Source organism: Danaus plexippus, chromosome 25 (assembly GCF_018135715.1).
Source record: "Danaus plexippus chromosome 25, MEX_DaPlex, whole genome shotgun sequence".
In the NCBI taxonomy this organism is placed as follows: domain Eukaryota; kingdom Metazoa; phylum Arthropoda; class Insecta; order Lepidoptera; family Nymphalidae; genus Danaus; species Danaus plexippus.
Genome location: NC_083553.1, coordinates 5,165,336 through 5,190,806, shown reverse-complemented (window position 1 = coordinate 5,190,806; position 25,471 = coordinate 5,165,336). Strand labels below are relative to the sequence as shown.

Below are 25,471 nucleotides of genomic sequence, written 5' to 3'. Positions count from 1 at the left end.
TGTTTTATTTTCACTAAATAAGACTTTTAAAATTTTTAAAAATATTCCACAATTTTCATGATTAAAAAAACCTCAAATTATTACTAAATTTATGTTAATAGTTACATAATAAACGTTTATATCTCAAATTATTTTTAAACATAATATTACATCCCAGGTTTAGATTTACTTTATATGTAATTAATACTGAAATACTAATAATTCAAATATGTATCAAAATTCTAAGTTATTTGTATATATTAACAATCTTCTAAATTATCTGCTAATATCAGCATCATTTGCATCATCTCGATTTATATTTGACCACGCCCCTTTATCTCTGTTCAACAGAACTTGCAATGATAAAATACCTTGTCGTAATATCATAGTAGACGACATGTTGATTTTTTCTGTAGGTTCTGTGAAGCCGATACGGATCGCTGTCATTACTACAAAAATGTCTTTGTAGTTATCAGGGTGTAGGTCATATAATTGTAGACTTATTAACTTATTCGTGCTAAATTTTCTATAATAAAACTATTATAAGAGACAGAAGAGGATCCACTTCACCCGAATCAGGGGTGTGTATGCAGTGATGTTCGACCAATATAGATTTGTATCAAAATAATCCGAATCTATTTATAAATATTATTTTCTCATCTTTTACTTATGTTCAAACGTTAATAGTAGCGTCCGGTCTATAATTAACCTGTGAAAGTTTATAAATATTATAGTATACCATGGTGGATTTGCGAGATGTGTCTGCTCATTGTGTATGAAGGTTGCCATTTTTTCGAAGGATATATAGGAGTTTAGTGTTGTGGGGCGTGATCGGTGTCAGGCGAGTCGCGAGTGTCTCCGCGAAGTGTGCGGTGTAATACAGTGTTGGTGGTTATTTCAGATAGAGATGCGACTTGTATCGAGGTAACTAGTGCTGAATGATGTGGGCGCTGTGAGCGTTTGACGGCACCACGGCTTCGTCTGCGGCGAGTGGCGCGCGGGGAGCCGAGTCTCCTACGCAAGCCAACCAAGACACCGTGGACAACGCCACTCCCACTTGCTGGTGAGCTATACCACAATACCATCACATTGATATAACATTAACCAATTATCAGATGCCAGATATCTTATCAACTGCTTCCATATTCTATAAATAACAAAACATTTCCCTCTGCTACTTCAAGTTTCAAATGTTTCAGAACGCAGATAATATTAATATTTCCTGTAAAATCTTTTTATCATCTCCAAATTAATAATCAATGTTTTTTTTCTATTTCGTATTTGAATAAAATTTACAATTCATTGATAAACATTGTCATTGATAGATCCAGGTTTGTCTTGTATTCCGTTGCATATATTTTTTCAGACACCATTTGCATAATGTTGCCACTCATCCGTTCAGCTTACAATTGTTATTCAAATTTAATAATTTCTTTGATTATATTCTTATTTATTAACAAAGAATGCACTTAACAGTTTTGAATGCAAAACAAGTGGGATCTCATACAGATGAGAATACTGTCTGACTGTTTGTTATTTAAATGCGTATTAAGTATTTTTATATTTTTAATACTTCTCATATATCATGAGATATAAAACCTCTGTTTGTTAAAGTATTTAAAAAAAAATCACTAAATGATTATAATTAGTTAAAGATTATATATTTTTGGTTTACATAAGAGTTCTCTATTTGAAATATTGCATAGTATTTTCTACCAGACATTATTTTTTATTCTAATGGCATTTTATGTTGTAATGTGTGACATAAAAGCAATAACCGCTGGGAATTTATCATACAATTTTTTTGTTAATGGCTGTGGCTTCTTATTTTTTCTTCTTCTTTTTCTTTTACTAAATTGTGAGCTGTATGCAATTCTAATTAGATTTTCCCTATTGAGACAATATTTAGCCTCCGTTCAGTGTGTATCGCATTTCAATCAGATTAAAGTGATAATTTGACAATTCCGTATCTCTTCTGGACACACAGAAAATACTCTGCTGTCTTAAATATAACACAGTGAATTTCTATATAATTCTAGAAGTTTTCGGAGTTTATTATCCCGAATGCATTTTACTCAATACAAATCTATATTTATCATGAAAATTTTTATGTTATGTGACTTTTTTCGATTGATTGATTAACTTGTTCCTTTATATGTAATTTTTATATTAATATATATATGTTATAATTATAATATGTTGCATAACCGTTGAGAAAACAGAACTTAAATATTGTTATAAGATAAGATTTATATTTAGCAACCGTCTTGAAACTAAAAGACCGCTGCTAAAATATAAATCATTTAATAAAATGTCTAACTCTCAATTATATTGTAATACACACATATATATATATATATTTCTGATTATAATTTCTGTTTGATTGTTGACCGGTTACTGTACCTATTTTTATACCTAAATATCACTTGTTACTTGAATATGTCATCCTAATGAACGATCGATAATAGGACTAATTGCTGTATATTTTATAACAATTGCTAAGTGCGGTGTGCGAGATCTAAGCCGTTTTTGGTCAGCCATGGGTGGTAGAGATTTTAAAGAAAGAAATAAAAATGAAATGCCGAAACTATTTGAATCAATTGCACATGAATTGAATATTTTTTTTATATATAACGTAAGCATGGAGGTTGTATATTACCAATTTCTTTAAAAAATTGAGTGTATTTTAGTTTTTGCCTAAGAATTACAAATATATGTTTTGTGTGTGTCAACATTCAAAATATGAATCTATTCCCAGTTATATTATGTACACTACACGTATTATTTACTAGATTATGGCCCCGACGTCGTCCGTTTGGACGTCGGAATTTGGTTCACAGAGAAATTAATTATAGCAATACATAGCATACCAACTGGCAGAGCCATCTATAGTCTGTGCCACGTAACTTTATACAATGCCATGATATCCTTGGGGAATTTATGAATTAATTTTAGCCTATATTCTATTCTGATATCTAAGTAGCATCACAGAAAAGTTACACTAAAATCTGTTTAATGGTTTTCGTACAAACATCTTCACAGACTCTCGCGCTTAAAACATAATTAGGATGTATGTATTGTTATAGATTCTCAAAAACCAAACACAAATCTTATAGAATTACCAGTGTTAAAGCCTTCATTTGAATTTTAAATTAATGTATTCATGTCTCAATTGTTATCTCATAAAGTAGGATTTACGTGTTTTTTTTATATATATATATTTTAATCTGTGATTTTATTTTGGATGTTATGCCCAGAAAAGTTACTAAACATTTATTATTTCATATGGCGACTTGTCGCGTTATTGTGAATCAGTCAATAAACTGAATGTGACGTAAGAATTAACATTGTCAAAATCTTCGATGATAAATTTTATACGATGATTCATATAGTTAAAATGAGTTAATTTTAAACCAGATACATTTTATATTAACAATTATCTCACTTACGGACTATTCTATGTGTTTCCAAGCAATCCTTATAGAGGCCATTAAAATTTCAAAAGCTAACCTTGGTAAAGACCTTAACTTTGCATGGCGGCGTCAACAGTTTATTATCATTGGTTCATTTATTGTATTCATTAATATGACATATGATATAGACCCTGTGATTGGTTGAATATTATTACGTTATTCTACATCTTTGACATAGATTATAAAAAGTATAATAATTTTCCCGCCTTTTGGTTATATGGTGATACAAATGTCACACACTAGTTGCTATACGCAGTTATTTCTGATGAATGTGATTTAATTTTCTTTCCCTTTATCTGACATATGAACTAATTGAATGTAGAAGTCACATGAAAATCCGTTTAGTTATTTTGTTAATCTTGCTCATTGAATAGCCTACATACGTACGCGCGAAATGTAAAGCAAGTTGGCGCGGAAATTTCGTGGCAATAAATTAATGAGGTCTGAAACACTAAACCAAACTTGTGGATGTGTGTTTATTTGCTATACAGTAATCCAAAAACTGCTGAAAAGATTTGAATAAAACTTTACATTCGTCCATTCAGTATTTGGTCGGATACGCATACGGGGAGTAAAGTTTGAGTGAAAACTAGTATTGATAAAGTTATAAATAAGTCCAATACACTCTATATACGTCTGGATGGGGAATTATTATCTAAAAATATAGAATATTCAACGTGAGAGTAGAAAAAGTTATAAAAAAAATTAAAATTGCACATTGTCAGTTACAAGAATTTGATGTATTTAGATGTTTAGTTTGTAATCTGTAGCGATGCTTTAAACTTGGACGTGTTATATAACGGGTGGCATACATAACCTTAGTGCGTGGTTTTCATGAACTCCAAACAGACAGTTTAATGGTATTTGATTTAGACAACATTTTAGCAATTATTTCAAGACGTATGTACGTTCAAACAGTTGGTATTTTAAAGGTAATGGGAACTTGTACTAAGAATAAAAAAGCGAATTTTACCTCATTTATTTGATTTAACGTGTCATTCAACTTCTCCGGATATTAACGTCAGTAAAACTTACAGTATACTTATAATGTTTGGTCTCTCATTCAGTTAGCTTACCACAAGTTTACATAGACAAACTAAACGGGACGGTTTTCAGTATTTCAATCTGTGATGACTTATGAATATCTGTGATTTGTGATGTTATGTGATGATTCTTAAATGTGCATCACCTCTTATGTATTGTAATCGTCATTTTTTAATTTGAAAAAGTAAAGATGGTAATCGAGTTAATATTCGACCGTCTTCGAAAAAAGAGTGTCCGTTATTAAACTATATTGTGTTGGAAATTCGTAACTGTCTAATTGAATTGACTTAGTTTTTTAATTTGGGCTTAAATAAATTATTATTATCGTATTATTAGAAAAGGTCTTAACGCATACAGATATTACCTAATCAATACGTATATTATTTTAATATTATTTGTTGGTTTTAAAGTTTAAACACTCCAAATCCAAACAAGCATATAAGCATATGTTCAATATTAAAACATCGTGTCAGTCTGTCCGTCACCTAAATAAAGGAGTATTAACTCGTAAACGTAACACATATTGATAATTTAATGATATCAAGACGGAAGATTAATCTGTATATTTGGATCAGCCGTCTCGGATGCTGTTAGTGACGCATTTTCCTCATGTTAAATTTAACTTATTTTATATATAGTCTTATAATGGGTGGCAGTTATAAAAATATAATTAATGTTGCATGCACCTATAGGATCACTTACTGAATAATCCTGTCGGGAGCATACCAGGAGTTGCCAGAAATAATGGCTCGAGACTTAGAATATCCTGAATCCTTAACCTCAAGCATCAATTTAGCGGAATATATATATATATAAATATATACTGTGTATAAAAATAAAATTCTCTTTGGGTAAGATTTTTAGTGTAACAATTACGAGCAAATCCGCGGTATGAAGCTAGTCAGCTAGACACTTATTGTTTAAAATTGTGTTTTTTTTTCTCTTAAATCTCCCTCAAACGTTTATTAAGAAGACATTTCTTAAAACTGTCTACAAATATAATTCCAATAGCCCAATAGTCGTTTATCAGAAGTCAAGATATTTCTTTGTATGTACAGTATCCGTAACACGAGTTTTTCCCTCAATCTAAACATACAGTATTGAGTTTTTGTTTCATATATATATATTTGTAATAACTATAAACTCTGTATTTCGTTTGACGCAAACTGATTTTAAGGATGGTTAATATCGTAATATTCCGATTTTGCTCTCGAATGTTTCCCACGACACATTGTCGGTGTTTTTTCTCAAGTGATGATAGTTTTTTATCTCGTTTCAGGTTATTTTATTGTCGGTTATTATTCTACTCAGAGTCATGTTATACTGAGTCAGTCAGTTACGGATAAACATACAATCTTACTTAGTATATGAGAGTTTTAACCAGTTTAGTTCCCGACGTATTTTAATAGGTAAATGTTTATCAGAGATGTTTTCATTACTATCGTTTTTGTCCTGCTATTCAAATTTACAATGTATGTCCGTATATATGATGATATAATTACTAAACTGATTTAAATTACAATTTCCTTACTGTATCCTTAACACGTGTTTTCACAGTCATACTAATAGTTTTTAGTTTGTCATTAATAATCATTTAGTCTGGTGGAAACAGTCCGTGTTTAATATGACGTGTTAGCTTGTGGTAACATAATTAATAAGGTTCGCAGACGGAGCCGATGGAAATTGTTAGTATAGGATAGATCAAATCACTGAGCCCTATATGGAATGATTGTACAAGTTTTTATAGTAAAATATTTCCTATTAAACACTTAAATGGCAAATTATAATATTGAAGTGTAATTTCTTAAAAAAATAAATAAATGTGTTCACAGAAATTATTAATTGGTCGATAGATTGCGAACACACACACACACACACACGTGTACACATATATATATATATATAAATTCTTCGAGTTCATTGTCGTAACTGATTCAGTTTGAATATAAAATTGCTTTAAAAAACTATGAAAGTATTTTGTCAAGAAGTAATGAAGTCATGTAATTATCTGTAATCCATACAAAATATACTTTGATCTGAGAAATAATATTGAAGCAAGTAATTTTGAAAATCGCATACAAAAAATATTTTAGAAATAGAAGACGGGTTTTGTAAGCAAGTGAAGTTCTACCAGACAGCCGAGTATTAAAGTGTCTTATACAAAAATCTTCTGACCCACGTGATCATTAAATATTTAAACTTTCCCTCTATACTAAACATTATTAATTCTATTTAATTTCCCCTCGAGTCTATATTGTTTATGAGAGCAAATTTTTTGTTTGTCAAAAAATTTCAACTCTTCCGTTTGTCCTTGACCCAAAGTTCGACAGTCGAATTGTATGAGCGCGTCTATTAAAAGAGTTTTTATTTATGGAAATGCATAAATTACAGATCAAAGCGGAAATAACATGAAGACATCCCTCTAAGACAGATGTTAATCTTCTATTCTGTTGTATCTATTCTTGTCTATGATATGTCTAGATTATATATTTTTTTAGTCTGTGGTCCATTATTGTAGTAACAAAAGCGTTGAATGTTTTAGATATTTTGTAAGTGCTTAAAGAAATATATAAGACGATATCTTTTTTTAATTTCTTTGTAAATATTAGTACATTATTAAAATTTCGGATTTTTTTAACTTGTAGTGTAATAAAGGCTTTAGTTTTTAACTTAATAGCAATGAAGTTCCACGTTTCATTGCCAAATGCTAAAAAACAAAAAGTAATAAAATAATTCTGCAGTAATATCTTATCACGAGTATGTATCACACTTTAACGGCATGTTACGTGATGGATGTACGTACGACATGTTAGTATAGTCAGTTTTCGAAGTCGGTTAAGTTAGTGTGTTACTTCGCCGGCCACTTAAAATTTAAGTTGTAAGCTAACTGACCAACTTTCTCGCGCGATAACTGATTCCGGCTGTGCCTGGCTCTTCGGAATGTACCCATTTACGTTCGACAACCTAAGATAATTGTTTTACACTGTCACCCGCAACGAGTTCATAGATTAAAAGTATATATTTAAAACTAGTCGTTACCCGCGACTCCGTCTGCGTAAAAAAATGAAAAAGGCAATGAAAAACTTTTAAGGCCGCATGTAGTTCCTATCGCGCCTGATAACACTTAAAATAAATTAATAATAAAGTAGCCTAGGTCACTCTTTATTGCATCTATCAAATTTAGTCCAGCCATTTCAGAGGTTAGCCGGAACAGACAGACAGACGAAAATTCCTAAAAAAATATTACTTTAGTGCATGTACCCTATCTATGCATACGCATGTAGTAAAAACGATTATTTCAATATGACAAACAGACACTCCAATTTTTTTTATATGTATAGATGTCAGCGTCCGCGTTGAAACCTCTTTAAATTCCACAAAGGTTACACTGTTTTAAGTAAAACTTTTTCTATTAAGTTATTTGTATTATAAAAAAAATATATCCTCATATGACTTAAGGGTTCATTAAGGTAATTCTAAAGCAAATAGTAGAATATGGCTGATCTCACGAACAGTGAACGCCCTGGTATGTTGAAAGCGAGGGATTATGATTGCAATGAAATTTCTTACCAACAAACATATACGAGTATTGTAAAGGTATTATTATTGATGAATTATCTCTTGTATAACACGATAAGGATATAGCTATCGTTATAAATAGTTTAGATATACTTGCATATATATATATATATATATATATATATATATATATATATATATATATATATATATATATATATATATATATATCTCGTACCAAACTATAAGCAACTTAGAACTATGTCCAAACTAGGCCAGAACCAAGCAATTTCCAGACTAAATAGGTTATATTTCGTGCTAATACTGATGTATTAGATTTATGTAGCTCACCTAAACACCTTCCGCTGACTGACCCTATACCTACACAACGTCTTTAATAAAATGACATACAATTTTCTCATAACGTGTCCATTTAAATACTTTTTCTTCTGAAAGGACCTTATACGTATTTTTTAATATAACATTTGTATTACTTTTATGCGATTTTTGTAGAGTTGAATATGTTAGCTATGAACAGGCGCATAGTTCCTGCGGGGACAAAAATACTCTATATTTTACGTAATTATATATATATATATATATATATATAATATAAGTTTGTATCGTCACACTAAATACGTAGCGTTTTCAGTTTTTCATTCAATAACCTACGTTAAACTATAATGTCAAGATGCTTACTAGGAGTAACCGTGCGGATCTTAACATGGTTTCCCAAATTTGTACCACAGACACTCGAAAGTTATTTTTTGTATTACGAAGTTGTTGTTTTTTTTAATAATAATAATAATTAATACGTATATATTATAACTATATATATATATATATATATATATATATATATGTAATATAAAGGCGGCTCATGTAATATTATAAATTCAGTACACATGAATAAATAACGGCGTCTCCATAGTTTTATTAGTGTAGTAATGTTCCGGGTTCCGGGGTTGCTTAATAGGTAATACGAAAATTCCCGCCTGTGTTAGGGTGTATTACATGCATTAATATTACCCGACTTGGAATTTGTCTGTTTTATATGTGTGTATGTTTGTTGGATCATCTCAAAAACTTAATATCGGATGTCAAGTGTCCGTCAGCGCCATCTGTCGCCTGTGTCGTGACTTCGCGCTATGCTATATATGCCTAGTACGAGTTTACATCGTGACTACAAAAAGAGCGTTAACACTTTTTCATTCATTAATCTTCTCGCGTTATATTATTAATGTATGCTATTGAATTACAAACAGAAACACTTTATATATAGTGTCCTAGCTGCACAGAATGGAGGTATATCATAAGCTGTAAAGAAGTCTGACGACTAAGCTACACTATTGGACAGATTTCATCAAAATCCGTTCAGCATATTTTAAGTTAAACAAAAAAAAAACTCCTAAACTTACACACTTAACATGTCAAGTGTTAACAATAATGAAAATGTTTGTGTGTCGTGATGTACCAGGTGGGCGGCGTGGTCCGCCATGGGGTGCTTCGGGTCACCGGGCGCCAAGAGTGGGGAGGATGACGCCAAGTCACAGAAACGCCGCAGCGACGCCATCACACGCCAGCTGCAGAAGGACAAGCAGGTGGATTGTGCAACACCTACCCACACACACACACACACACACACACACACACACACACACACACACACACATTTATATATGTGTGTTTACACTTTAAAACACAGTCCAAGAAATTCTCCTGTCAATAATAACGTTGAGACGTCCTCGTCAACGTTTGATCGTCTGTGTTAAAATAGGCTACACATTAAATGACGTACTCGTACTGTTCACATCAATAATTCAGACATCAAATCTGAAGCTCAGAGCTCCGGCTGCGGCTACAGTTCATTACTTAATATATACAATATTATTGCATTTCATGTATAACTAGTCCATGCCCGCGACTCCGTCCGTCAACACCAGAGTTAAGCTCAGAAAGATATGTGTGAATTGTGTTACAACTCTTCATTTTAAATAACCTGGACAGTGACATACGCGCGTACAGTCAAATTATATATATATAAAGATTATAATTTGTAGTACAGGATACAAGTGCTTTAAGAGAATAATTAGAATGCTGTACTTAAAATGATGTGATTGTAGTTGTTGGAATAGAACAGAAAATGAGATATGAGTTGTGTGAAGAGAGCATGTCTTGTGTTCTCTTGTCAATGAATTTTATGTTATATATATATTTTATACCGAGCTGTCACATTTCCAGCTGTACCGGGCAACCCACCGCCTGCTGCTCCTGGGGGCCGGTGAGTCCGGCAAGTCTACGATCGTGAAACAGATGCGTATACTCCACGTGAACGGCTTCTCGGATAAAGAGAGACGGGAAAAGATCGAAGATATTAAGAAAAACATACGTGATGCTATCCTTGTTAGTGTTCTAGACATATGTACATACATACACACACACATACACATAAATACATATATACACAGACACATACTAAACATTCCCTAAAGAAACTTTTAATATATGTGTAAGAGATTGATTAATGTACTTATTTTTAATGTTTCAGACAATAACTGGTGCTATGAGTACTCTGACACCTCCCATACCGCTTGAGAAGGTGGAGAATAAAGCTCGTGTTGATTACATCCAGGTAATGAATTAGGACAACCAGAGGAGATAAATTTTATAAATAAACATCTCCTACATTAAAATTCTATAACCTCAGATATGTGTGCTTAGTCCAAGTCTGTGTAGTCACTACATACGTAGCGTTTCCCGTTTCTCATTCAATAAACTACGTATTAACTATAATTTGAAGATTTACGAGTGATAAACTGGAAACGCAGCGTATGTAGTGTGACAATGTAAAGTAGGACTAAACATACAGATCTGCAACATAGTGTCCCGAATATTATGTCTTGTTATTAGTAGATTTTTTTCCTTAAAATTAACACATATAACGTAGGCTCTCTCGACTCACAGCACATGGTATTCACGACAGCGAAACAAGATAAATTTTGTAAATAAACTTACATTATACTGAAATACAAATAGTATAGAAATTAAGTTCAGGACTTTATAATACTTAATCTCAAGTATAGAATATATAATTTACATTTTACTAGTCTTCAATAATTACACTTATTTATTATTTTTTAAACTTATTACAATATTGAAATGTCCATTAGTTTTAAGGTTTAACTGGTGTTTAACTGACTTCGAAAGAGAGGTTCCTTTTAAATGTAAATGAAGCCCTGAATTTCTTATTTTCGACTTTGTTTACAAGAATGAATTGGATATATTGTTAAATAACTAAGTAGTGGAGACGGTTCATTAAGACAAAGAATTTAACCTAACCTACAATACATATATATTATATGGGAACTCTTTCTGTCACATTCACCTTTGCTTAAATGTTTCATACTGACTGTGCATGTATGTTTGTCCAGGATGTCGCCTCGCAGCCTGACTTCGACTACCCTCCAGAGTTCTACGAGCACACGGAGGAGCTCTGGAAGGACCAAGGGGTGCAGAGGACTTACGAGAGGAGCAATGAGTACCAGCTCATAGACTGCGCCAAGTAGTCAGTACACATACATACACTATATATATAGTTAATTATAAAAATATATAGGCCAATGTTAGTGTGTCGCTTTTGACACTATATTATATGTTTGTAGAGGGATTGTGCTTTGAGATTTTTATCCAGTTTTTAGTCCCTGAGGTCTTTATGTGGTCTTAAACTTTGTTAGAACTATATATGTAAAATTGATTTTGAAGTATAACTGAAGCAAAGACACCTGTGTATTATAAAGTACCAATGTATGGCTATTTGAAGTCTTAAATTAATTTAATTACCATTGAAGCGATTTTAAACTACCCGCACGTTGTGATGTAATATGTGCTAGTGTTATAGACTTTAATATCTCGTTAATATAAGGACTAATTTAAACGATAATTATTTCTAGTAAGAATATCATGGTATTATAATACAGTGTATTTGTACTGGTACCTACCGTTTCAGTTTCCTGGATCAGGTGCATATAATAAAGAGAGCTGACTACACGCCATCAGAGCAGGATATACTCCGCTGTCGAGTTCTCACCTCCGGGATATTCGAGACCCAGTTCGTCGTCGATAAAGTCAATTTTCAGTGAGTTCAAGTGTTAGGGGACGTTTTGGATATTTGCATCAGATTATATATAAGCTTACAAAAATATATGACGATGTAATTACTAACAGTAATTGTTGATGAAAAAAAAATCTGACATTTCTCAGGGATCCATCGGTTGTGAGTTTTTATTTTACAAGACTGATAACAATTTTATTAAATGCATGTATACACGAAAATGAGATTTTTTATCATTTTTGTCTGTCTGTTTGTTCCCGATAAACCGAAAAGCTACTTTGAGTCAGTTTTCACTGGTTGACAACTGATATTAGTAATTTAATTTAAGGTAGTTTTAAATATAATTGTATATTTTTATTTATATATGTAACGACGTAATTCCCAAGTAGGTATAGATATAGGCATCTAAGTAAAGTAACCCTCAATGATGCTATATCTGTTTCCACAGTATGTTCGACGTGGGCGGGCAGCGTGACGAGCGCCGGAAGTGGATCCAGTGCTTCAACGATGTGACGGCCATCATCTTCGTGACCGCGTGCTCCTCATACAACATGGTGCTGAGAGAGGATCCCACACAGAACAGGCTCCGGGAGTCGCTGGACCTTTTCAAGAGCATATGGAATAACAGGTGACAACCCTGACCAGGGTATCAGGTTCTCATTAGGAGTTAACCCTGATTTTATCTCATATATTATTTTTATTCTATCAAATATGACGTGTTACGTTCTGTCTTTATCAAAACAGACTGTGTCTCATTTTCTGTTATCACAATAAAAGATGTTTATTGTAAGATCTTAGAGAATTCATCTAGATTAGTTTCTCAAGTAGAGTGTAATGTGTGTCATATTCCAGATGGCTCCGTACGATATCGGTGATCCTGTTCCTCAACAAGCAGGACCTGCTGGCTGAGAAGGTGTTGGCGGGGAAGTCTCGTCTCGAGGAGTACTTTGCGGAGTTCGCCCGCTACCAGACGCCGCCCGACGCGACCCCCGACACGAGGGACCACCCGGACGTCGCCAGGGCCAAGTACTTCATCAGAGATGAGTTCCTGGTCAGTATGGACTCGATAACATTAATATAACAAACGTTCTATAATAGCGATTGTCATATATTTCTACAATTATGTTTCCATATATATATATATATATATATATATATATATAGTAATATTGAATGTTTCCAGCGCATCAGTACAGCGAGCGGTGACGGCAAGCACTACTGCTACCCTCACTTCACGTGCGCCGTCGACACTGAGAACATTAAGCGCGTCTTCAACGACTGCCGCGACATCATACAGCGCATGCACCTCAGACAGTACGAGCTGCTCTAACGACCTGGTCTGTACCACCGCCAACACTATATACATATATACTGTGTGTTCAAAGCTTTATAACGTAATATGCAGTGTGGGCATACATTTATATGTTATGTAGAGTGAGTGCAAGGCTTTATATGACATATACAGGTGTGCAAAAGCGTCATAAAAAGTAGTTTAATATTCCATCCCTGTTACAATCAACGAATACAACGTAAAGCATGAATAAATTTATTAATAGGAATTCTTGTTAACTATAAATATATAGAAAACAGAAATTATCGGAGTCGATATAAAGGTGACACGACATTATTATGGTGGCATGGAATATTTAAATCTGTATTCATTATAAACATTAAAATAACTATAAAAAAATAATTATGTTATTCATTCAATATGAACCAGCCTTTCCGCCAAAAAATCACATTATATATATTTATATAATACCTTTAAGTACGTTTTAATTGTCTCATCAGTATTTTGGAGACGATTCAGTTATGACTTAAATTTTCAATAATGAAATAGTTAACATAATAAATGAAATTATATAATATTGTTCGTTACTTTCAGAGGCAGATAACGAAGTGTCAGCCGACACTGGCGCACTGTCGGCGACACTACTCCCGCAATACATTCAACACGCGACACTCGCCGACACTAGTCTCACTGTAATACGACATTACGACCTCTTTGATTTTAATCAAATTTAATATTTAATCTGTTACGACATCACAATAATTATTATCTGTCGACAATTTTTCCCGAATGTGTTGTCAGCTGTTTTTTCGGTAATCAGAATTCAGAGCACAAACTTTAAAGACAGTCGCGTGTCGCGAGTGCGTCTAATAAGTCGCAAGTGTGTATAACTCGCCAGTGTCCTGTGATTTATTTTCCGGATGGTGTTTCCGAGCAGCGAACTATTTGGAAACGACAGCGTGGGGTCATCGTAGCGTTCGTAGTGTAACCGGCATCTGACCATCAGTTCAGTTCATACATCATATTTAACAGTTATGCACATTTTCGACGGACTCGTCTTCTTTCCCCGCGCCGATGAATGTCACACACAGTTTCATATTAAGGATCACCCGGTTCGCGGCCAGTTGTAGTGTTTGAGTTTCCGGAGCACAGTTTTGCTTAAAATATGTTTAATAATATTACGTTCGTGAACCGAGTCCGAGTCCTATGACTTGTTGTCGTTTTTAGCCGAAATATATTTTCCTTTTCGATTCTGTCGACTCGTAGACCAAATTTTTTTTTTTATTTTTATTCTCCTGTTGAAGTTTTTGTAGCGAAATATACTTATTGTATATGGAATTGTTAATTTTATTCGATTATTTTGTACTTTCTGTATATTTTTGATGACTAATATTTTTGTCTATTTAATTATTTTTTTATGGTTTTGTTGGAGTTGTCTTATTTTAATGTCTTCCATAATATTATTTCGTCGTGTTGACTTATTTAGTTATCTCTTTCACGCACATTGACTAAGCGACGGCTTATATTAATTTTAAGATCCAAAGAATGTCCGTATATTATGTATTTGAGTGTGTGGGTGTATGTTTGTGTGTGTGTAAGATAATATTCGGTGTTAGCAATATATATAAATATATATTTTCTGATTTATCTTATTTCAATTTATTTCGGAGAGTGTCTTAAGTTAATATTTTTTTAGTCCTAAGTACAAATGTTACTAACATCGCCCTAACACTATTTATACAATTGGTTCATGTACTTACCTTGTTTTGTTAGTGAAATGCCTTAAAGATCTACGTCGTTGTTTCATTTATCGTTAAGTGTGGAATGTTTTCTTTATACAAGCTGACATTAATTAGTTATATGTTATCATTTGATTATGGTCCTTAATATAACTACGATAGTGTTGAAGATTGTGCCATAAGTGTTGCTAGCGGAAACACCATGTAATGTTACCATTTCAATTAAAATATTAAGCAACTAAACTTCTAGTAACTTGTAAAGTAACGTCGCTATTTTGCTTTGTAATGATAACACTTAGATATTTTTTTTATATACATAAATATTACTTGTTTTTTTTTTTCTTGTTTGTGTTAAAAATTTTAATGTAAGTAGGGGAATGACACGAGTTTATCGGCGGCCGGGGTCGCTCGTTTAATATATTTCAGCACAGACCTTGAATTTTAAAATTATAGTTAATATTTTTTAGGCGTAAGAATGTTTCGTAACGGACCGTGTCTTAGAGGAGTTTTAAGTTTCCCGCAACGAGAGCGACCCCGGCCCGGACGTTTCAGATATCACTGTGAATTAATAACATGGCGTCTTACATCCTTACTGTGTATGTAACTTAATATATTTGGTAGCTATTTAATTAAGTTAGCATATTGCGATATTGAAATACAAAAGTAACAAAAAAATATATATAATATTATAACGTAGACTGCTGAAGTGAGTTTCTTTGTCCTTGCAGATCTACTGTCCACGGATAGTCGGATAAAAATCTACTTTTATTTTTAACTTACCAAGTAGCGTGAGACATAGTGGGCTATCATATAGCGTTCTTTCGAAGACTTTGGATTACTTTAGACTTTGGGGAGTTAAAAATATTAGAGCACACAGAGTAAGGAACGACCCGGGTGAGCTCGCGAATCTCACGATACAGCGCGTCGAGCGTCCGTACTCACGCGACGCGACGCGTCAGACCGTTTGCGGTTCATTCGAAACGTAACATCCGCCGCCGACCCTCGACCTTTGACCCTCGCTCCTCGTACGTTAAGATGCGCAATAACAAGTGAGTCATGTAATGTGTATAAAGTAGTTTAGAATATTTTCTATGTTTTTCGATATTTAGATGATATACTGCCAGTGTCTATGTCCAAGTATTTTCAATGTAAAGTTAGTAAGGTGTCGAAGGACCGTGGATCTCGTCTCAGCTGCATGTTCCGCGTGTGAGCACTGCGCGGACACTGTCGGTCGTGCGAAGGTTCCATCTTTTCGTTCTGCTCGTATCTTTCGTATTCTCCGCCGTAGCTGAAGGCATCTCGCGCACAACGTGTACCCGAGGACGGTGAAGTGTTCTGTTCCGAGTCTCAGATATTTGTTTCGGTAACGTTTCTCTCAGCACGGAGCCTCCGCCGCGGAGTCCGTCTCTCGCTGTAGATATTAAATGATGGCATTTAAACTAGTGCTTTTAGAATTTATGTTCGTCGTAGCATGAACGTGTTTCTCCATTTTTCGGTAGATTTATTTTGTAAAAAAAATTAATAAAATAATATGTTCGTAGCGAAGCTCAAAACACTCGGTTTTTATAAAGGTCATTCGATATCAGCACTCGACATTGTATTCGTCACTAAGGGACTGCGTATTCGGTGTTCCGCTAACTTAATACCTTACCTTTAAATATATACTGAAGAAGAATCTATATTTTTAACAAATTTAATTTAAAAAACAAATGATATACCTAACTAATGAAACTCCTAAAGATTAAAAATGAAATTTTTAATATTTACGTGTATAGTAGTGTTTACTGCGGGGTGGTTGTAAACAACGGGCGCTTATCGTTTCCCTGTTTCCGTTTTTCTTTCAGAGATCGCAATCTTTATATTATTTAGTGTCCACGGTACAGTAACCTGTAACTGATGTGTACACAGATCAGTATGTTTCAGGCATTTTGAATCCGACTTAATGTATGTAAAAATAAATGTTGTTTTAAAATTGTGGCTTTTCATTTATCTCAATCCTTTGTCACTTCCGACCCGAAGGGAATTCGGAGGTATATGGGGGACTCGCCGGGATAGACCCGGGACTACCCGTTACACAGATTAGCAGATCATTTGCTGTAGCGGAATTTGAAGACCCTGAAATAAGGGTGCTCCGTATACTGGTACCCTTACAACATGGGTCTGTACGGGGTGAAGAGGCCATCTCTCCTCTAATAATGGACACGAATCAAATAAAAACATTTATTGACACCAGACCGACTCGGCTCGCGGCTCGCGGCTCGGGATCGTCCACACTAAGACATACAAGCTACAAGTGGTGACGTTAACTGGAGGACTCATACAAGAATAACAAAACACGAAATAAATATTATATACAAGTCTATGGCATCCGCGGAACGTCTTTGGGATCGCTTCTTACACAGCAAACAACGAACTGGAAACAAAGCTGGCTTGACACTCTAACACACAAATTGGAGTACATAACAAAAATATATTGAAAAATGTTCGGATAGAGAGCGTTTATCAGAGATAGTGTTAACATAAAGTGTGGAGATAGCAACTAACGTCGGAGTTAACGTTTAACATTACAAGGAGTGAGTTGGTGAGCGACTTCCACTCCAATGACTTAAAATCCTTATAAAATATTTAATAACTAAAAACGTAGCTGAGCTAGACACGACTTAAAAATATATCGCAACAAATTGGCACATGTACATTATTTAAAATACATTTTCATTATATTCAAACAAAAAAAGTTAAAAAATTCTATAAAAATTACAATAAAACATATTTTTTCATGCACGGACTTAGAGCATTTAACTTCTAATTTCAGACTCGTGTATAAAATTGTGATGTACTTGGTCCCGAGTGAACAATTAAAAACATCTAAGAACACAGACTTATCGACTCGACTCAGTGGGGAATGTGACTCAGTACTAACTGTCAGTAGACACTGGACAAGCTGCGTAGCAAATTAAAACTATAGATCACGACTCCCAGATACATTAATGAGAGCATGTTTCATACAACATTATACTGTTCCCTCCGTTCAGGTCTCACTCAGCGTCTAATCTAAATACACGTAAAAGTTTTCGGTCCCGCAGTATTTAGTGGCGAGCGCCTTCCCCGCGGCGGTGGGCGCGCTGAACGCGATCTCCGAGCGCAACACGCCACACCCGTACAGGAAGGAGGCGCGGGCGCACTCCAGCAGGCGGACCGCCACGCCGCGGCGGCGGAAGTTGGCGTGAGTCCACACACGGGACACGCCGCATCTGTTGATGTTATAATATTAACACACGGCTCTAGTAAAGTCTCGCTAAATAATTGTAAGCAAGATTCCAAAACCAAGATAACTATTGGCAGGAGTTTGAATATGTCTAAATCTATGTGGGACGCGTTTGACTGATGAAGTTGTTTGTGTAAAGATACTCGCGACTTCCTTCATATAAGTTATTAACAATGGTAAAGATTTCTAACAAAATAAAAGTAGATTAAGTTACCCCTTTCTCGTAGTCTATTTTGTCATTTAAAGGTCTGTCTTGATCTACCTGTTGTTTAGATCAGCCAGAACAAACAGACAGACAAAATTAATCAAAAATAATATTTTGTTTTTACAAACAGACACTACAAGTTCGTTCATATATATGTGTGTGTGTTAGCAGCAGTAAACAAGTTTTCTTTAAATGTCTATGTTATTTCCATGCTAAGTGAGCTATTAGAATGTCGTTAGACAAATCAATAATTATAATGTATGTGATAAAGTCCACATCAATCACTGACTTGACAGGGTAATCTTCTATGGTGCAGCAGTCAGGGTCCCCCGGTAACAGCTTGAAAGCCCTGGACTTGGGTTCCACTATCAGACATCCGACTATTTGTTTTTTCTCTATGTACAGGTAAGCCTGTTGAAATACATTAATAAATAATAATTTAATAGTTTATGTACCACAAAAAATATATTAACATATGTATGAAGTGTTGCTACAAATGTAAAGCCTTATTGGGTGATCCAGAACATTTCTACATACATGTTGGTCTGTTTGTCGCTTATGTTACATATTATATGGAATACACTAACCGTGTAAGCCCTGGCGTCTCCTGGTAAGTGGCTGGTGTACCCCAGCTGTGGGTGCACTACCCGCGCCAGCACCGCCTCCACCTTCCTCCACCCGGAGTCTCCTCCCCGTACTCTCAGACACCTCCCATGCTCCGTCCTGTCCACAACGCACTCCTCCTTCCAACCCTGAGGATTAAATTGTTATTATACAACAACTTATACATTGTCTACTATGGGGAACTTTTTTCAACGATTAGAGCATAATATGTGTATAGCATTCAGTGAAAAAGTGAATGTTTTACAGACTATAGAGTTGTAATGACTAGAAAACACGTAGTAAGCATCATATATAATTGTAATTTATATATCAGTGATAATATCTCACGTTAAACTTGAGTACATCAGATGCGTTGTGGTGAACCAAGTGGTCGTGTTCGTCTTGAGGGTCACCGACCTGTAACAGATACATATTTTTAAAAATACTTATTTTAACTGAATTTATTAACCGACAAATCTCTTTATTAACTACGGAACGTTATATATAATAATGTTTTGGATGCAAACTATCTTTATGGCTACCGATTTTTACAATGACGCACTAAACCTAAGTGTATATATTTTATCGGTTGTATTTAAGGTTTATTTAATAGACAGTGACGATTGCGGTTATTAATAATTAACTGAGCCGTCTGTGTGACAAACACGCCCCATCAGACCTGTAACATTAAAGACCTTCCAGCTTCTTGTTTAACGGACAGTTTAAATGTACGTACATATGTTTGTATATATGTACTGGAAGTATAGGAATAGAATTCTAATTAGATTCTACTTGAGTAATTAATATCTGAGATCGGTTAAAAGTTTAAACCAACGTTAAAATGAGAAATACGAGACGTAGGATGGTCAAACGTAGCACATTCACATATATAGTACAAATATAACTTTTTTAACCAGTTCTTTGCATTTTAAACTACTATAATATTATACTGTATACAGCTTTAAAGTTTTATATTATTTATGTTAATGTAACTAACATTACCTATTCATATATAACACCAACTAAATAATATATTTATATTTATATATATAATGTTCTGCAGTCAGAATGTATATTTTAACATTATTATACACATTGTGTGTCTGTATGTAACTGTAGTATTTTTGCTTTAGATTTGTTTCATCAACATCCAGCATTAAGGTCGTGTCTGTAGACATTATCATTAGTTGATAGCCCCAAACTTTATTTTACATTTTGTTATATTGATAATCAATAAGGAAAAAATAATAGTATTAAAGGTAGGAGTCCTTAAGTTTTCTAAAATAACTGACCCTTTGTAATGAGAACGAAACTACTTGAAAGAAGGTTGTGATCGAATTTTATATGATACAATTCGATCTACTGCAACTACACAGAGTGAAGGGAAAAATGTATAACCTGTTCATTCTGTTATCTGAACTACATCAGTATAAAGTTTCATCAAAATCCGTTAAGTAGCTTTTGTTTGAGACCAACAAACATTCGTAATATTCCTGCTATATGCACCTCGTATATAACTCCACATTCATGACACTGTGTCGCTCCAAACTTCTTCTGCCCAGCGTCTATCAGATACTGATTGCTGCCACTCTTCAGTAGGCATCTTTTCGTTTTGTCTCCTGAAAGTATAATCATAATTTATGACACATATATTAAAAATTATAACAACATATATATATCAAGTTATGCATATTCCGCAATTTTTTCTTTGTATTATTTTATTTGACATAAAGTTTGGACACTAATAGTTAAAGAGTGATTGACTCATGACTGTTAGTGTAAAGGGAAACGAAACTAAGACTATATTTTTTGAATTTGAATTGGATTTGAATTCTTTAAAATCTCATAGTAAACAAAATGGGGTTAGATAAACTGTGTAATTAAAAGTTCAGCAGTTTTGTAAGTAACAAACATACATACATTTGTGATATAATTAATACAGATTTGCTATACCTTTAGTGGACGTAGCGTTCAGACCATGGTTTGGTTTACTGAAGATAGGGAACAGTTTTGTCTGTTTCTCACACTGTAGAGATGTTTGATCTGTGCACAGAATGTTCTTATTTGTAACATATAGGAAAATATTATTATTTAATTAGGAAAATATATTAACATATTCTCATGAGTTGCATTGTCAGATAAACAATTAGTTTTTAATTTTCCGTTCATATAAACATGTTGAGACGAAACCTCTCAGCATTCAATGGATTCACCGTGCGGGTGCCGGGTCCATCGCGTTGCAGGGAGTGGAGCTTCAACAGTGCCTGGGACTGGCGACCCAGGTGTAGGTTTAAGGGATCCTTACCTAAAGCGTGTTAAACGCTCACTTCCACTGTCCAAGCTCCTCTCCCTACCCAACCAAATTTGAAAAGAACCTACTAGGGCTGTCTTCGAAGTACGTTCCAAGAGTGAATTGATGTGAGTTCTGGATACTATGTGTGAACATGTATTAACGTAACCTAAAAGTGATTTATCAGTTCGGGGCAGACTCGTGTTAAGGGTACTGTATGTCTGGGTACCGAGACATCACAACATCCTATATTAATTCTGACATTAGCTTTTCATCTACACATTTTTGTTTCTCACATGTTTTAAAAACCTGATCCAAAAGGAAGTGGGCTAAGTGTGAAGTCGATTTTTGTGCTTAACTGTGTATTTGTGGCATAATAGATCTTGAACGGATTGACCTATTTCAATGCCCTTTTTTTTGAACGCTAGTTTCCTTGCAGGGATTCCTAGCTATGTTTAGTTAATATCAGCCCAGCAGTGTAGACTATCAGCTCTTTTCGAATGATGTAAAGCATTTTTGACTTATGATTACACGACTAAGAGGCTCACGCGTGCCAATATGATTGTTATGCGACAATGTGTAGTTTTTCTTTAATTTTATAACACAAAATGTGTTTTAAATTTAAAAAAAAAAATGTAATTTTTATAATTAGATTAATATGTCGTATGTTACCTGTTGACAAGTCACCAGCTATGGGTAATGTCTCCGTGGAGGCCAGTACAGCATCAGCGTCTATGTTGTTTGTTTGCGCCATTTTTAATATCTGTTCATCCAACATCTGTAACTCACGCTCAATCTCGTCCAGGTCTGGTATTTCCTTTTGTTCTAAAAATTAAAACAATTCAGTTGTATAAATGTTGTATGGACAGTTGCGTTCAATATTTGACATACAACTTCAACAAAAATATTATCCCATTTAAAGGGATAAATGAAACAGAAAGATAAAAATTCAAGTACCTAAGTTTCCATCAACATATATGTATCCACCTTCCACGGGCAGGTACTGTCCAGTCTTAGGAACTTCACCATGGTTCGCGATATGACCTTCTTCCATGATCACATCTTGATCATTTTGTGGGTTTGTGGCATTCACATCATTTTGAGTATTTGTGGCGACAACTGGTTTTGTAATTCCTAATTCTACTATGACAGCTTCTGAATCCTGTAACTTCGAACTGTCTGCGGCCACAGGAACAGCTGTGATGGGTTTGAAAATCTGGTCGGTGGCCTCTATGACTGTGCTGTTGAAGCACGGCAGTTCCTGTGGTCGTGTGTACGTCAGTTCAGACTCCGGTATATCCTCCTCAGTCCACTGGCTGAGAAGGGCGTCTATTGTCTGTTTCTCTTTGTCAAATGGATCGGCCTTATCTAAAATAATAAAAATACTTGTAATACATCTAACACAGAAAAAATAATTTAATAAGATTCTGCAAAGTAATTGAAATTTAACATGCAACCAATATATAAATAGTAATTTTGTAAGATAAATAATTTCATAGCCATATAACTTTTTAACAGAAATCCTATCATATATATCAATATTAGTGTTAATAGTGATTATATTTATACACACCATCGGCAGAGCCCTGACTTAAAATGGACAAGTCTTTGTTGATAGATTTATTCGAGACATTACTTTGATTCAACACACTCGGTGTTGTAGCGTTGGAACTTTTTGAAGTGGCTATCTTAGTCTTGTGTACTTTCGGCTTCCTAATTTTGTGTTTCACCCCGAGGTTTATCTGACCGGGTTTTCGTTTGCGTCGGTGAGGCTGGGAGTGGCTGAAGGAGTGTCTTCTGTGGACGCTGGTGGCTTCGATGGCGTTTGATATTTTTGTAGAAATGTTAGAATTCATTTCTGGATTAGTTTTGCCGTAGAAAGATTTAGTAGATAGAATTTCTTTAAGTCGATCGCAGTTGAACAGTGACAGACGGGCTTTCGGTGCGTTGACATCGAGTCTCGGATACTTGGACACCGGCCCTACATCAGAATCATTATCATAGTGGAGGCGCTTGTGACTTTTCTCACTTTCACATACGGATTCCGGGCTTTCTTGTATTTCGATCACGGAACGCCGGTTGTGACCTAACTTTGGAGGCGACGCCTTCTCCGATGTGTTGTGCGGTGTCTTAAGCATCTGTGTTGGTGATATGTAGTTGCTCATGTCTATTTTAGTGAGACAGACAACTGCATTTTTCATCGGAGACATATTTTTTTTTTGCTCCACCAAAATCCCCTTGAAGCTTTGCAGCTTTGGGGTCATTTTGTGTCTACGACCTGACCTTCTGAGAGATTTCGTTGGAGTGTTCTCTTTTGAATCTGAGCCTGAGTCTGTGTCAAAGTTGAGGTCTTTGAGGGAGCTGCTACAGCTCTCTGTGTCTGCTATGAGACTGGCCAGACTTTTCCGAGCTCGGCTGGATGTGGAAGAAGTTGTGTGAATGCTGGCGCAAGAGTGAGTGGATGAAGGGGTCCGCGGATGATTTTGTAAGTGAGGTGTAGCCGGTGTTGATAATGAACCAGTACATCTAGTTTCCGGACAGGAATATCTGGTTTGGTACTTCTTGAGAGTAAATGGAGACTTCATAAAGTTCTTCAGATCATGTGTCTCCCTTATCTTAGTTTTGTTTCTTATTTCATCTATTCAAAACATAAATTTTTTTAAGGTTAAAGATAGAAATGTACTTTTAATTAAAACATTAACATACTATAATTTATAAGCTTTTTAAGGATGTGTTAAAATAATCACAATATTACCTGAATGTTTTAAATTTCTTAGCAACAAGAGAGAAAACAAATCATCGTCACAAATTTTTAAATAAGTTGATGATGCAAAGAACTTAAAATAAAGATAACTAACAATTGCTCCATCAAATCTATCAAGGAAGTTGGTAGTGTTGATAAACAAGTTTCATGTTTATGAAAGAATTATAATAATATGAATCAAACATAGTTTCCAATTGATAGGGATGAACTAATATGTTACTTATAGATATGATAATTTAAGAATAAAGCAAGTTATAAAAAATGTATTTGAAAAACAAGTGTAGCAAGTACTTACTCCAATGCGATCGTTCGGGTGTTTTATTCTGATCGGTGTCATCACCAGAACTGGAATCCAGGGTACTTATGATGCCCAGGTCACAGTCTTCGCTATCACTCTCACTATCCACCACGGGTAGTCGACGGTGTTTGGTCAAGGACTCCCTCGATGACTCGTTCTCAGTAAAAAATAACCCTTTCTTTCTCTCAGACATTTTAGGCGTGTGAGTATGCGGAATTCGTGAAGAACGTCTCGGAGTAGTCGCTGCCATAATTCCAATTCATCAATGATATCAGCTCCAATAATTTTAAGAAAAAACACGTAACACGAACAAAGTTTCTGCACCTGCCTTTGCCGCTTAGTCAACCAAGGTTCTCACTGCATTCACAATTGTAACAAATTATCATGAATTAAACTAAATTAAACTTGAAACGACTGTAAGCTGTGTAATGACACGATTTATTAAACAACAGTTACTTATAAAATTATCAAAAAATATATGTGACGAAAGTTTCAACTAGCTTCGCAAGCTCCCATTGTCCATGTTGTTTGGCGCGTAAACATCTGTCATAGGAAGTATTGCTATTATTTACGATGATATTAAAACTGAAAACCAACGTTTTCTACATTAATGTGTATTAAAATTGTATTTTAAATCGATACGAAATATATTTTATTATGAACATAACTTTAAAACACATTTTCAAAGGGTTTAATCGCTAAAGTATTTACTTGTTATGGTATCATTTGCTTGACACTGGCGCCAACTCTAAAAACCAGTAAAACGTTAACTTGGTATATAAGTTCGAGAAAAAATTTCAAAAATTATAATAAAATTTTTGATTCTTTATTTTAATGTGATAATATTACCATTTTAATGTATACATTATTTAATTCTAGAAGTTGTTTGT

At 34.4% G+C, this 25,471-nt stretch overlaps 2 protein-coding genes across 4 annotated transcripts; one reads left to right on the top strand and one right to left on the bottom strand.

Annotated features, from left to right (window-relative positions):
• Positions 1–319: 319 nt before the first annotated feature.
• Positions 320–17,128, top strand: LOC116775121 (guanine nucleotide-binding protein G(s) subunit alpha). 3 transcript variants are annotated; one of them, XM_032667941.2, is made up of 11 exons: positions 320–560; positions 885–1,042; positions 9,493–9,616; positions 10,257–10,418; positions 10,564–10,647; positions 11,447–11,580; positions 12,022–12,150; positions 12,575–12,754; positions 12,979–13,177; positions 13,310–13,463; positions 14,012–17,128. In XM_032667941.2, the coding sequence occupies exons 3-10, from the start codon at positions 9,512–9,514 to the stop codon at positions 13,454–13,456; spliced, it is 1,140 nt and encodes a 379-aa protein (XP_032523832.1). In that variant the 5' UTR covers positions 320–560; positions 885–1,042; positions 9,493–9,511; the 3' UTR covers positions 13,457–13,463; positions 14,012–17,128. The 3 variants fall into 3 exon arrangements, with proteins under 3 accessions (XP_032523832.1, XP_032523831.1, XP_061380707.1); XM_032667940.2 differs by having other exon boundaries at positions 881–1,042; XM_061524723.1 differs by having other exon boundaries at positions 332–458; positions 881–1,042.
• Positions 17,129–17,362: 234 nt separating this feature from the next.
• Positions 17,363–24,971, bottom strand: LOC116775256 (N-acetyltransferase ESCO2). Its single transcript, XM_032668112.2, has 10 exons — positions 24,579–24,971; positions 23,093–24,157; positions 22,477–22,887; positions 22,192–22,344; positions 21,183–21,272; positions 20,736–20,848; positions 19,578–19,646; positions 19,214–19,378; positions 18,916–19,037; positions 17,363–18,407 (listed from the first exon to the last, which is right to left on the bottom strand). The coding sequence occupies exons 1-10, from the start codon at positions 24,829–24,831 to the stop codon at positions 18,203–18,205; spliced, it is 2,646 nt and encodes an 881-aa protein (XP_032524003.2). The 5' UTR covers positions 24,832–24,971; the 3' UTR covers positions 17,363–18,202.
• Between the last annotated feature and the right edge of the window lie 500 nt (positions 24,972–25,471).

Coding starts and splice junctions, on each gene's coding strand:
- LOC116775121 (XM_032667941.2), top strand. CDS start 9,512: ATGGGGTGCTTCGGGTCACCGGGCGCCAAGAGTGGGGAGGATGACGCC. Junction 11,581..12,021: donor CTCATAGACTGCGCCAAGTA/GTCAGTACACAT, acceptor CTACCGTTTCAG/TTTCCTGGATCAGGTGCATA. Junction 12,151..12,574: donor GTCGATAAAGTCAATTTTCA/GTGAGTTCAAGT, acceptor CTGTTTCCACAG/TATGTTCGACGTGGGCGGGC.
- LOC116775256 (XM_032668112.2), bottom strand. CDS start 24,831: ATGGCAGCGACTACTCCGAGACGTTCTTCACGAATTCCGCATACTCAC. Junction 22,888..23,092: donor AAGTCAGGGCTCTGCCGATG/GTGTGTATAAAT, acceptor TTATTATTTTAG/ATAAGGCCGATCCATTTGAC. Junction 21,273..22,191: donor AGCTGGTGACTTGTCAACAG/GTAACATACGAC, acceptor TTCTGTGCACAG/ATCAAACATCTCTACAGTGT.